The sequence below is a fragment of the Garra rufa genome, chromosome 7 (genome assembly GCF_049309525.1).
Source record: "Garra rufa chromosome 7, GarRuf1.0, whole genome shotgun sequence".
In the NCBI taxonomy this organism is placed as follows: domain Eukaryota; kingdom Metazoa; phylum Chordata; class Actinopteri; order Cypriniformes; family Cyprinidae; genus Garra; species Garra rufa.
The window spans coordinates 20,297,250-20,309,857 of record NC_133367.1 but is presented as its reverse complement, the minus strand read 5'-3'; the positions used below and the strand labels follow the sequence as shown (position 1 = coordinate 20,309,857).

The following is a 12,608-nucleotide window of genomic DNA, read 5'->3' as shown; positions in this document are numbered from 1 at the left end:
ATATATATATATATATATATATATATAAAAAACACCTAACCCTAACAAAAGGTTTCTCAGCTGTTTTTTTTTTTTTTTTTTTTTTTGTAGTATTAGGTGTCCTTATTAACATACTAAAATTTGCCAAAGTTTGACCACTAGAAAGGTGTCATTTTCAAGATGGGCATAAAACCCTTAAAATATCCTAACTCCTTCATTATTTGACCTAGCCAAGTAATCTTTATTGTCTAACCCCATGTTTTCTGGGTCTATGAATCCATTGGACTCGTCTAAATTGCACTGACATGATTACATACTTACGGAATACATGATGTTGTGAGATTACTATAAGGTTTTTTCCTTTGTTTGGGGTGAACCAGAGATGAAAACTATTTAGCCTATGTCATGTAAATCCTACTCAGTATGTGTTTTTGGACACAGTTTTTTTTTTTTGTTTTTTTTTTGCTAAAACACAGACTTGACATTCAATTTAAAAGTTATTGCGCCCAAAAGTTCCTTAAATTGGAGCTGTATAACTTCGATCATAAACAACTCTGAATTAGCCCAAACAGAGGCCTGTGTGTGAACCCTCTAAAATGGTCACTCATTTCAAATGTCTTTAATATATAATTGTACCTGTAATCACTTACAGGTGCATCTCAATAAATTAGAATGTTGTGGAAAAGTTCATTTATTTCAGTAATTCAACTTAAATTATCAAACTTGTGTGTTAAATAAATTCATTGCACACAGACTGAAGTAGTTTAAGTCTTTGGTTCTTTTAATTGTGATGCTTTGGCTCCCATTTAACAAAAACTCACCAATTCACTATCTCAACAAATTAGAATACCAATTAAAAAAAAAACTTTTTAGTGAATTGTTGGCCTTCTAGAAAGTATGTCAGTTTACTGTATATGTACTCAATACTTGATAGGGACTCCTTTTGCTTTAATTACTGCCTCAATTCGGTGTGGCATGGAGGCGATCAGTCGGTGGCGCTGCTGAGGTGGTATGGAAGCCCAGGTTTCTTTGACAGTGGCCTTCAGCTCATCTGCATTTTTTGGTGTCTTGTTTCTCATTTTCCTCTTGACAATACCCCATAGATTCTCTATGGGGTTCTGTTCTGGTGAGTTTGCTGGCCAGTCAAGCACACCAACACCATGGTCATTTAACCAACTTTTGGTGCTTTTGACAGTGTGGGCAGGTGCCATATCCTGCTGGAAAATGAAATCAGCATCTTTAAAAAGCTGGTCAGCAGAAGGAAGCATGAAGTGCTCTAAAATTTCTTGGTAAACGGGTGCAGTGACTTGGTTTTCAAAAAACACAGTGGACCAACATCAGCAGATGACATTGCACCCCAAATCATCACAGACTGTGGAAACTTAACACTGGACTTCAAGTAGATTGGACTATGAGCTTCTCCACCCTACCTCCAGACTTCAGGACCTTGGTTTCCAAATGAAATACAAAACTTGCTCTCATCTGAAAAGAGGACTTTGGACCACTGGGCCACAGTCCATTTCTTGAATCGATTTTGCTTCACAAGCCTCTCAAGGCTGCAGTTCTCTCAGTTGGTTATGCATCTTTTCCTTCCACACTTTTTCCTTCCACTAAACTTTCTGTGAACATGCTTGGATGCAGCACTCTGTGAACAGCCAGCCTCTTTGGCAATGGATGTTTGTGGCTTACCCTCCTTGTGAAGGGTGTCAATGATTGTCTTCTGGACAACTGTCAGATCAGCAGTCTTCCCCATGATTGTGTAGCCTAGTGAACCAAACTGAGAGACCGTTTTGAAGATTCAGGAAACCTTTGCAGGTGTTTTGAGTTGATTAGCTGATTGGCAAGTCACCATATTCTAATTTGTTGAGATAGTGAATTGGTGGGTTTTTGTTAAATGTGAGCCAAAACATCACAATTAAAAGAACCAAAGACTTAAACTACTTCAGTCTGTGTGCATTGAATTTATTTAAAGGGGTCATCGGATGCAAAACTAACTTTTACATGTTGTTTGAACATTAATGTGTGTTAGCAGTCTACACAACCACCCTGCAATGATAAAAATCCACCCAGTGGTATTTTTTAGTCTTTAAAAGTAATATCCCCTTTTTAAAATGAGGTCATTCTCAGCTTCTTGTCATTGTGACGGAACACCGACAGAGGGCACTCCCACGAAAGTAGATTGACATGAGCGTCTTACCTTAGACCTGCCCTCACCGAGCTGAAACAGTCTGAATACAATTGCCATTGTGTCACCTCAGATGCAGAGGAAGACTCTAAGCGATTGAGGCTAAATGCGGCTAAAGTAAACATTACGGCTCATAATCCCTTAGCAGAGAGGGGCGGGGGGAGCAGAACTCATTTGCATTTAAAGGGCCCATGCGATTAAATGAGCTGATATTTTGCAGAGCTGATTTTGACAAGGTAAAAGGGTGTTTTTTTTACACTACTATTGAGAATTTTGAACCAAAGTATATTACAGACTTTTCATTAAGACCCTAAAGAATCAGATGAACTTGTGGAAAATGGGCATCCGATGACCCCTTTAATACACGAGCTTCACAATATGAGTTGAATTACTGAAATAAATGAACTTTTCCACGACATTTTAATTTATTTATATTTTAATTTTATAATTTACCTGTATCTATCATGCAAATATGCTAATTAAAATATTACATGGCCAAAACATGTATCAGGCACCAGTATTCCTGGTCTAGGAGGAATACAAAGGAGTAATGGTCATTTTAAGAACCTGACGGCCGCCAATTTGAAAATGGGGCCTTTCTTGGAGTCAAACTTTGGTAAACTTTTAGTATGTTTTTAAGTACATCTGATACTACTGTAAACCACTGAGAAACCTTTTGTTAGATTTTTTTTGGGGTCAAGCCATATTTGCAGCTGACTAATATAATAGCTTCTTTTGCAGTGTTTGTGTTCCTTGATCAAACTGTGCAGATCCCAGCTTACGATTAACACAGCAATCGTCTATATGCACCGGTTTTACATGCTTAATTCCTTTACAAAATTCCATAGAAATGTAAGTATGCAGGTTTTTAAAATATTGGTTATGATTTGATTTGTACAAAATGTTCATGTTTTTTATATTTGTATGTGTTTGTTGATCTACTAATGCTTGAACTTTAAAGATTTCACACTATTGTAATCGGCAGAACTAGTCTGATACGTAACCCATTGTTTATTGATTTTTATATTGTTTTAAAATGTATAATAATTCTTTTCTCTTTTCGTTCAGATAATTTCTCCCACCACACTCTTTCTGGCCGCTAAAGTAGAGGAACAACCCCGGAAACTTGAACACGTAATTAAAGTAGCACATGCTTGCCTGAACCCTCAGGACCCACCACTGGACACCAAGAGCAATGTGAGTGTGGGGGCTTATGGGTAATGTAGTTTCTCTCTCCGATTTATTCATAGCCTTGGTGAGACATTTTTGATAAATAGATACATATTGCTTGGAAATTTATTTTGATGGCTTTGGCACACGGACTGGAAATCAGTCAAATAAATGTATAAACTGAGATGTTTGTCCCATAAATTTGATGTATTCCTAAATTTACATGAAACAACATTAAGTGACTTTGCAGTGGCTTTTATTTGAGTAATGTTTAATTTTACAGTGAAGCTGAATATTTTGTTGGACTGGACTTTATTTTATTTTTTTGCAGTTTATTGGATAATTTTTTTTCTTCACAAAAAGTTACATTGATACATTTTAAAACAAACAATTTCTCCTTTTTTTGTTCCAAATTCACAATGAAATTAACAGTGGAAAAACTTTGAAAAATGCTTTTTTCCTACTTAGTCTTGGTTGCAGAAAATTGTTGTAAAGCACTTCATTACATTGGTAGATTATGAATGTTAACATTTTTCCCCTGTTTTTTTTTTTTTTTTTGTGAGCAGTCATACAGAAGAAGTTTAGAAGCATTTATAATGAAAGTAAATGGGGCTTTTGATTGTATATTATATACATGTGACACTAAAGACTGGAGCAATAATGCTGAAAATTTAGCTTTGATCACAGGAATAAATTACATTTTAAAATACATTCAAATAGAAAACAGTTCTTTTAAATATCAAATAAATGCAGGCTTAAGAGAATCATACTGTTCAAAAACTTTTGACAGGTAGTGTATAATAAAAAAGCTGTATAATTAAAAATTTAGTTGTTCATTAATAATTGTATTACATTGACAGTTTATGAAAATAATATTTTTTTCCTCTTTTCCTGAAGATTCGTGTAAAGTAAGGTTAGTAGCATTTATAATGAAAATGATTGATTTTGTAAAAGAAAAAAAAAGACTTAAATGTATTTAACAACAACAAATTCTACTCTCAAGGCTTAAAGAGGACATAAAGCACAGTTCCTGCCAATTTCATGTTAAAGGGATAGTTCACCCAAAAATGAAAATTCTGTCATTAATTACTCATTCTCATGTCATTCTAAACCCGTAAGACCTTCGTTCATCTTTGGAACACAAGCTATATTTTTGATGAAATACAAGAGCTTTCTGACCCTACATAGACAGCAACACAACTGAAACTTTCAAGGCCAAGAATAGTAATAAGGACATCGATAAAATGGTCCATGTAACGTTAGTGTTCCAGCCTTAATTTTATGAAGCTACAAGAATACTCGGATTTCATCAAAAATATCTTAATCTGTGTTCTGAAGATGAACGGTCTTACAGCTTTGAAACGACACGAGGGTGAATTGTCATTTTTGGGTGAACTATTCCTTCAATATATAACACATTTAAAAAAAAAAAATATTGGGTCTATCATCAGACCCCACTAACAAGCAGGTGTGATTGTGTTGAACCACAGGCATACCTCCAGCAGGCTCAAGAGCTGGTGCTGTTGGAGACCATCGTTCTGCAAACACTCGGTAAGTGCCGACTCCATTACCAGGATCTGCTGATAAATCTGAGCTTGACTCCTGTCTAACCGGTGATTTTGTTTCAGGGTTTGAGATAACAATAGATCATCCACACACAGATGTGGTGAGATGTTCCCAGCTAGTGCGAGGTAGATGCTTCCAACTTTTGCTCTTTCTTGTGGTGCATACTGTATGGTTGAAGGGTCTCACCGAAGTAAACTTGATTGTATTGTATCCAATCTGATATCGTCCTTTCTTTCTCCCCTCAGCGAGCAAGGACTTGGCCCAGACCTCCTATTTCATGGCTACCAACAGGTTGTTACCCTGACCCCTATTTGTTGCACTGCCATGGCACCCTATGACTTCCTATTAGGCAGGGTTCTCCTTCTTGTGTCCAACGCCCTCTCGCGCCTGGGCGGGGCGTTTTGCTGCCCTGCCCGGCGCAGTGCGGTGTAATGTACGGGGGGCTTGCTGTTGGCGCAGAAGGTTGAATACACAGCCTGGAGTGTAGAGGTGCTAGTAGAGATATCTTGATTGAGAGTGCATAGGTCAATAACTCAATTGGTAGCCTGAATATCAGCTCAGAGTTCAATGGTGTATACTTAGAGATCGTCATGGTAAGTACCAGAGAGTGCTTCCTTTTTTTTTGTTTCTTTTTGGTCCTAATTTGATTTTTTTTTTTCTATTAACGATATTTGACAAAAAGAAATAGAAGAAAGATTTTCCTTTAAAATAGTATGTATTTTTAAAAATTCATTATTTAGGATGATGCATCACAGTATGTATCTATCTTTTTTCTAAGTGGTTTTTGCTGTTATAACCCAATTAAAATTAAAGTTGATCTAGAAAATATGCCTTTTTTTAATATAAATTTATTTTACATTTATTGATATTTTATGGTTTGACAAATTTCCCTACATTTTGTTGGTTTTAAAAGAATCGTTCTCCTAAAAATGAGAAATTGTCAACATTTGAATGACCCTCAGGCCATGTAAGATGTAGATGAGTTTGTTTCTTCTTAAGAACAGATTTATTACATCTCTTACCAGTGGATCATCTGTAGTGAATGGGTGCCGTAAGAATGAGTCCAAACCCGAAAATCATTTTCAGGCAATCCAAGATGTATATGAGTTTTTTTTTTTTTTTTTTTTTTTTTATCAGAACAGATTTGGAGAAATGTAGCATTATTACATCACTTGCTCACCACTGGATCCTCTGTAGTAAATGGGTGCCGTCAGAGTAAGAGTCCAAACAGCTGATAAAAACATCACATTAATCCACAAATCTACACGACCCAGTCAGCATATGTTATGAAGCCAAAAGCAGCATGTTTGCAAGAAACTAATCCATTATTGTGACGTATTTAAGTTCAAACAGTTGCTTCTGACTAAAATATGAGTCCTCTATCCATAATACTGCTTTTTCTCCAAAAAAGTGTAATATCTTCTGAATCAGGAGAGAAATATGCACAGATCGAACACTGTTTACAAGCAGACAGTCCAAATCAGTTCTAAACGGATATCTCATTCTGACGGCACCCATTGAAATTTGTCTTAAATGGTACATATTTTTTTAAAATCATTATTTGGGATGATACTTAACAGCATTTATCTATTTATATAATTTATTTTTGTGGTTTTTGCTGCCATAACCATAAAATTACAGTTGATCTAGAAAATTATATTTTATATTTTTCTCATTTTACATTTAATGATATTTTATTGTTTGACATCCATTTCTTTACATTTTGTTGGTTTTAAAAGAACAGTTCTCCATAAAAAGGAGAACTCCAAAAAAAATTTGCTGCTTTGACCCTCAGACCATCCAAGATGTAGATGAGTTTGTTTCTTGATTTAGAGAAATTTAGCATTACATCACTTAATCTCTAATGGATCCTTTGCAGTGAATGGGTGCCGTCAGAATAAGAGTCAAAACACGTCACAATACAGCCAAATACTGCATGTTCGTAAGAAACTAATCCATTATTGTGATATTTTTAACTTCAAACAGTTGTTTCTGACTAATTCATAATATTGCTTTATCCAGTAAAATAGTATTCTCTTCTAAATCAAGAGGGAAATATGCACACTGTTACAAGCAAAAACTGCTCAAATCAGACGGCACCCATTCACTACAGAGGATCCATTAGTGAGCAAGTGATGCAATGCTAAATTTCTCCAAATCTGTTCTGATGAAACAAACTCATCTACATCTTGAGTGTGTGCAAATTTTAATTTTCAGGTGAGCTATTCCTTTAAGCACTGTTAATATTCACTTCATTTAAAAACTAATTTCTCCTGCAGTGTAATTACTTCCAGTGCTTTTTATCCTTAGCAGTTTAATTCTGGGACAGTCCGCCAATGCACACTATTATCATTTCAACTCCTTTTTGAGATCAAACCGGCAACCTTTGTGTTGGCAACCTGAATCTTTAACCAATCAGGTGGCCTCTCATTAGCCGACCTAAAACAAGTTGATTCTGATTGATTACACTGAAGTCTCATCCTCTGTTGTCACAGAGTTGGTGACTAAAAGATCATTTTTAAGCCAGTGAGATGACTTTGAGCCAGTTTGGCCATTAACGCGGCAGGAAGTTTTTGATTGAAAACAGATAGGGATTCAGAAACCCAGCATTGGTGTTACTTACACTAATGCCACACTTTAAATGCTACTTAAGTTATTTTGTGTTTTACTGACTGAATGTGTTTCATAAATTGCATACCATTTTGTTTTGCAGCCGACCAGACAAAGAACGTTCTTGCAAACACAACTGACTGGACTATGATCAGCTTTTGACATATAATCATGATTATTATGAATTTAGAAGAATGGAAATTAATTTAGGATTATTGAATTAGGATTTAAGAAAGCATTTCTCATGTCCTCTGTTTGTAAACGAGGGTTTTCTGTGTTTTCTGTATTGTCTCTCTTGCAGTCTGCACCTGACTACCTTCTGCCTGCAGCACAAACCCACAGTGGTGGCGTGTGTCTGTATTCATCTGGCCTGCAAGTGGTCCAATTGGGAGATTCCAGTTTCTTCTGATGGGAAACACTGGTGGGAATATGTCGACCGGGCTGTGACTCTGCAGCTGCTTGACGGTCAGTCAAACATGACTTTTGAGCAGCAAATCAGACTATTAGAATGATGTCTGAAGGACCATGTAATGATGCTTAAATTCAGTTTTGAAATCACTTGAATAAATTATTTTTTTAAATATATTTAAATAGAAAGCAGTTATTTTAAATAGTAAAAAATATTTCACAATATTACTGTTTTTGCTGTACTTTGGATCAAATAAATGCAGGCTTGGTGAGCAGAATAGAACACTACACTTTTAGTGTATATCTTTCTCGAAGGATTGCATTTTTAAATTAAGTAACTGGTGTGTTTCTTCTATATAAATATTCTGTGCATGTAATTTGTATATTCTCTGTTTTTGTAGACCTGACCCATGAGTTTCTCCAGATCCTGGAAAAAACACCAAGCAGATTAAAAAGAATCCGAAACTGGCGGGTATGTATAAAAATTGTTGGTTGTATGGAAAAGAAAATACACTAAATATGTGACCCTGAACCACAAAACCAGTCATAAGTAGCATGAGTATATTTGTAGCAATTGCCAAAAATACATTGTATGGGTCAAAATTATAGTTTTTTTCTTTTATGCCCAAAATCATTAGGATGTTAAGTAAAGATCACGTTTCATGAAGATATTTTGTAAATTTCCTGTAGCAAATGTATATAAAGCTTAAAAATGTTAGGTAATATGCATTAAGAACTTAATTTCAACAACTTTAAAGGGCGATTTTCTCAATATTTATTTCGCAAAATGACTTTTTTTTTGAAAAAAATTCATAATTGCTGATGCAAAAAATGGGCTATCATTCGGCTCAATGTGTTGCTCCAAATCTAAATAGACAATTCTTGTTGATTTTTTTTGGCTAAAGTGAGTTTTGAATTCCAAAACTCAATATGAGGCTCTGAATCAATAGACTAGTCTTGTGATTTTTGATATTTATCATAAAACAAACCAAGTTTAGTCTTAATACGACAGTGTTGGAGAGAAATAGCCTTATGTCCGATTTGGCAAACTTTTCGTCAAATTCGTTTGCGTGGTTTTTCGTGAATGGGTCTATCAAAAAGCTTTTGAAAACTTGATCTGTGCTTGACCCCTAAAAATGATTGTAGATTTTTGTGGTAATGGACAAATCTTAAGTTGTGTTTTATTTTTGTTCATGTTTCAGGCTAATCAAGCTGCCAAGAAACCAAAACTCGACAACCAATCATTAGACGGTTCCTTCCAGGCATCTCTAAGCCAGGACACCTCATTGATGGGAAGCATGTGTGACCTCAGAGGCGTTTATTCCGAACCATCCACCTCGTTCCCATTGGATGGGGCATCGATGTCGCTCAACGGTCTGTCGAACCTGCAGAGCTCTGCTTTCAGCTTTCCCGCACCAATTTCACAGAGTGCAGATGCATTTCTTGCGCTCCAGGGGGCGCCGGTGAGCAAACACGGACACGCCCCGGCAACTCTCGCCCCTCAGAAACTCACTCTAGAGAAATACCGCGAAAAACACGCGGCCGAGTTAGAGCAAAGACGCCGACACGAAGAGGACGAAACCGACCACCATCGAAAACACGGACATTTATCGTCCGAACCGTCTACGTCAATCAGGGTTAAGTATTCGCAACAGCAAGTACCGGAGCGATCGTTAAAGAGCGGGTCGCTCAAACGACGCCACCCTTCGTCGTCGGAGAACGGATCTGCTAGTCAAGAAGAGCTAAAAATGAAGATCAAGGTTTCGTCCGAAAGTAGCGGCAGCAGTAAGAGCCGCCACAGTCCGCGCTCGAGCCGCGAGAAACATCGCGAACATTCGTCGCACAAAGCCGCGAGACACGAGTCGTCGCACTCGCACGGTAGCCACCACCACCATCACCACCATTCATCCAAATCTCACCGATCTTCCAAGAGCCACTCCTCCTCTGCCTCCGTATCTGTCAATCAACCGATAGGCCACGCCCAGTTGGCCAAGATTGACAGGAGGCTGGGGGAGGGGCAGAGTTCTGAGCCCAATGCTGCTTTAATAAATAACGGTCCACACATGGATTATGAAGACACTTTTAATATGCTTGATTCCCTATTAAATGCACACAACTTCTAAACTAGCGAAAAAATGGACGTTTTCACGTAAAAACCTCAAAAAAACGTACGATTTTCGTTCTTGAGCTAATTTTATGCAAGAATCACTCGTCCGTTACATGTCATAGTCTCTCTTCTTGATTTAATCATGTTTTATCACTGAATTTAAAGATAAAATACTACAAAGTGAAGGTTGTAACAACGTTTTAGTGTAAACGTACAAACAACTGTGGCGAATTTACGATTTTAAAACCTCGTAGAGTCGTAGAGCTTGCTAAAGAGAGATTGCGAAATGCCTCCGGCAATTTTAACCTGTTTTTAGTTGGAAAAACGCAATGTGATAAAGTGAATATTTGTATGTTCTTCATGCTTGATTCACAATGTTTTTTTGTTTTTGTTTTTTTGTTAATCAAAGGGATGAAAATAGAAACGTGTGACTGTTTACAAAAGGAAGGTGCAGATATCTGTTCACTGTTATTTGTATCAATATATCTATGTTTAATTATATTTCACGAATGCTCAGGTTTGGAGGTTCCTAAAGGCGAAACGCATCAGCCGAAGCATAACTTTGCAAATTCTAGCTGAAATTTCACAAAAATGCCTGTACACAGATTCCATTATATCGCTTTCCATATATTGTAAATCTTAATGTACTGTAAAGTTATCTATTTTATGTTGTTATCATCCTTTGTTAGAAAGATGAACCGATGAAATCATCGTGCCCAGGGTCCTTTGCGTAGTAACTGTTGTGTCTTACGATTTTAAAGACCTTATACTTGTAATTAATTTTTAAATTTTTTTTTTTTTGCCCCTTAACAGTAGTGGAAAGCAAAATGTTTTTTCGGCAAGAAGAAAGTGGGTATTTTTCTGTTTTGTTTCGTGCGCCAAGTTTGAACAGTCAAGATCCCATCCCAGAATTCTCAGCAGATCTGTTCTTGTTCTTCGCGGTGTACGTCGAGCCTTAAAACTGTACGATAGAGATTTTAGCAGGTTGTGTTTATCTGTCCCATTTTTCAGTATTTAAGATTTGATTTCTATTCCCGTCTTCTCCCCTCACTGGCTGCTGATTCTGATTGGTTAATAAGTGGGCTGCCATTCAAACGAACCAGCAGCCAACTTCCTGTTCTCTGTCCGGTGCTCTTAAAACAGCTTTAAGAGCGTTTTGAAGGGTTTGTATGGGAATAACTTGGAGACACTCACTCTAGATGTGGCCTAGACTCCTGTTGTGTTGTTATAACCTCTCCTTTCACCAGATACCAAAGGTTTGTGCCTCAGTGTTTGCCCACCGTTGGAACTGTATGAAACTTTTAGGTTTCCGTCTTTATTTGATTTGATTTGGAATGCCACAGTTCTTTATTATAGTATTAGATCTGAGTCTGTATGGATGATGTTTTGGATTGTCTAATAAACATCCAAGAAAATTGCTTATCAAAATGCGTTGTCTTTTTTTTAATTACCATTTTAATGGTTGTAAAGTTTAATTTAATACTTTTTCTTATTTTTTCTTCTTAATCTTCCGCTCGAGAAGTCTATGGCAGCCCATTGAACCGCTTGCGGCAAAGTTATGAAATTTGCCACATAAATAGAGGACAGTCTCACAATATTAACCATAGCAAATTTAGTCTCCATTTCAAACTTTCTAGTGCCCCCAACTGTCCAAATTTACACTCATATTTCTGCTAAGAACTTTTGAAATGGGGCTGCAACGTTAAATCGATTCATGGATTGATTCTGAGATCTTCCGAATGCATCGCGTTTCGCTTTGGAATCTATTCTGAGCTTAGATTTTAACAGCTGATAGCGCTCTAATCTAGTTTTTATCCACACACAAATGCTCACTAAGAAGAGTGCTGAAGAGCACTTCTGCGTTCGGCTGAGTCGTGTAATTTCACCTTGGATCTGAATGCTTTTATTACACGAGATTAAAGTAAACAGTCCACTCTGAACTCCCTTGTAATTCGCTTCAACCTTTTTGAATTGTATGAATGATTATTTCTACCTTTTTAAACTTGTCCTAGATGGTTTGTCCAATTTTCAAAATTGGACCAAAATTGGCTCATATCATCTTCAGAGCAGTCTGGCAAAAAGTTATCAAACGCTTTTTAATATACCAAACCGTTAATCACAAAACATGTCAAAGCGCCAAGATTTTTTGCAATTTTGATATGCGAAAAATCTACTTTTTCAAATTTGTCATGGATGGTGTCATCGTCAGAAAATGCTGGCTAAAAGTTTTCAAAAGATTTCTGATAGACCAACCCATTCTTAAAAAGCACATTTGCTTTTAAAAGCTAATTATTTTCCCTCTGATTCCTTGGCTCATTTGAAGTCGAATGCATACCAAAATTTAAGTTTGTATGAGTCAGTGTTTTTCAGAATTTTAAATTTACTGAAAAATAGACTTTTATAAAACTCGTCCTAGATGCTTTGTCCAATTTTCATCAAAATAGGCTTGAATCATCTTCAGAGCATTTTGGCAAGTTATCAAAAACCTTTTGATATACCAAACCGTTAATTGTGAAGCATGTTGAAGTGTCAAGATTATTTTTTTTTTGTTGCAATTTTGATATGTAAAAAAAAATACTTTTT

At 36.5% G+C, this 12,608-nt stretch overlaps 1 protein-coding gene across 1 annotated transcript; it reads left to right on the top strand.

The window, feature by feature from the left end:
- Window positions 1-2,940: 2,940 nt before the first annotated feature.
- Window positions 2,941-11,453, top strand: ccnt2b (cyclin T2b). Its single transcript, XM_073844179.1, has 8 exons — window positions 2,941-3,016; window positions 3,233-3,361; window positions 4,825-4,885; window positions 4,963-5,025; window positions 5,146-5,191; window positions 7,812-7,975; window positions 8,320-8,390; window positions 9,121-11,453. The coding sequence occupies exons 1-8, from the start codon at window positions 2,969-2,971 to the stop codon at window positions 10,039-10,041; spliced, it is 1,503 nt and encodes a 500-aa protein (XP_073700280.1). The 5' UTR covers window positions 2,941-2,968; the 3' UTR covers window positions 10,042-11,453.
- Window positions 11,454-12,608: the final 1,155 nt, after the last annotated feature.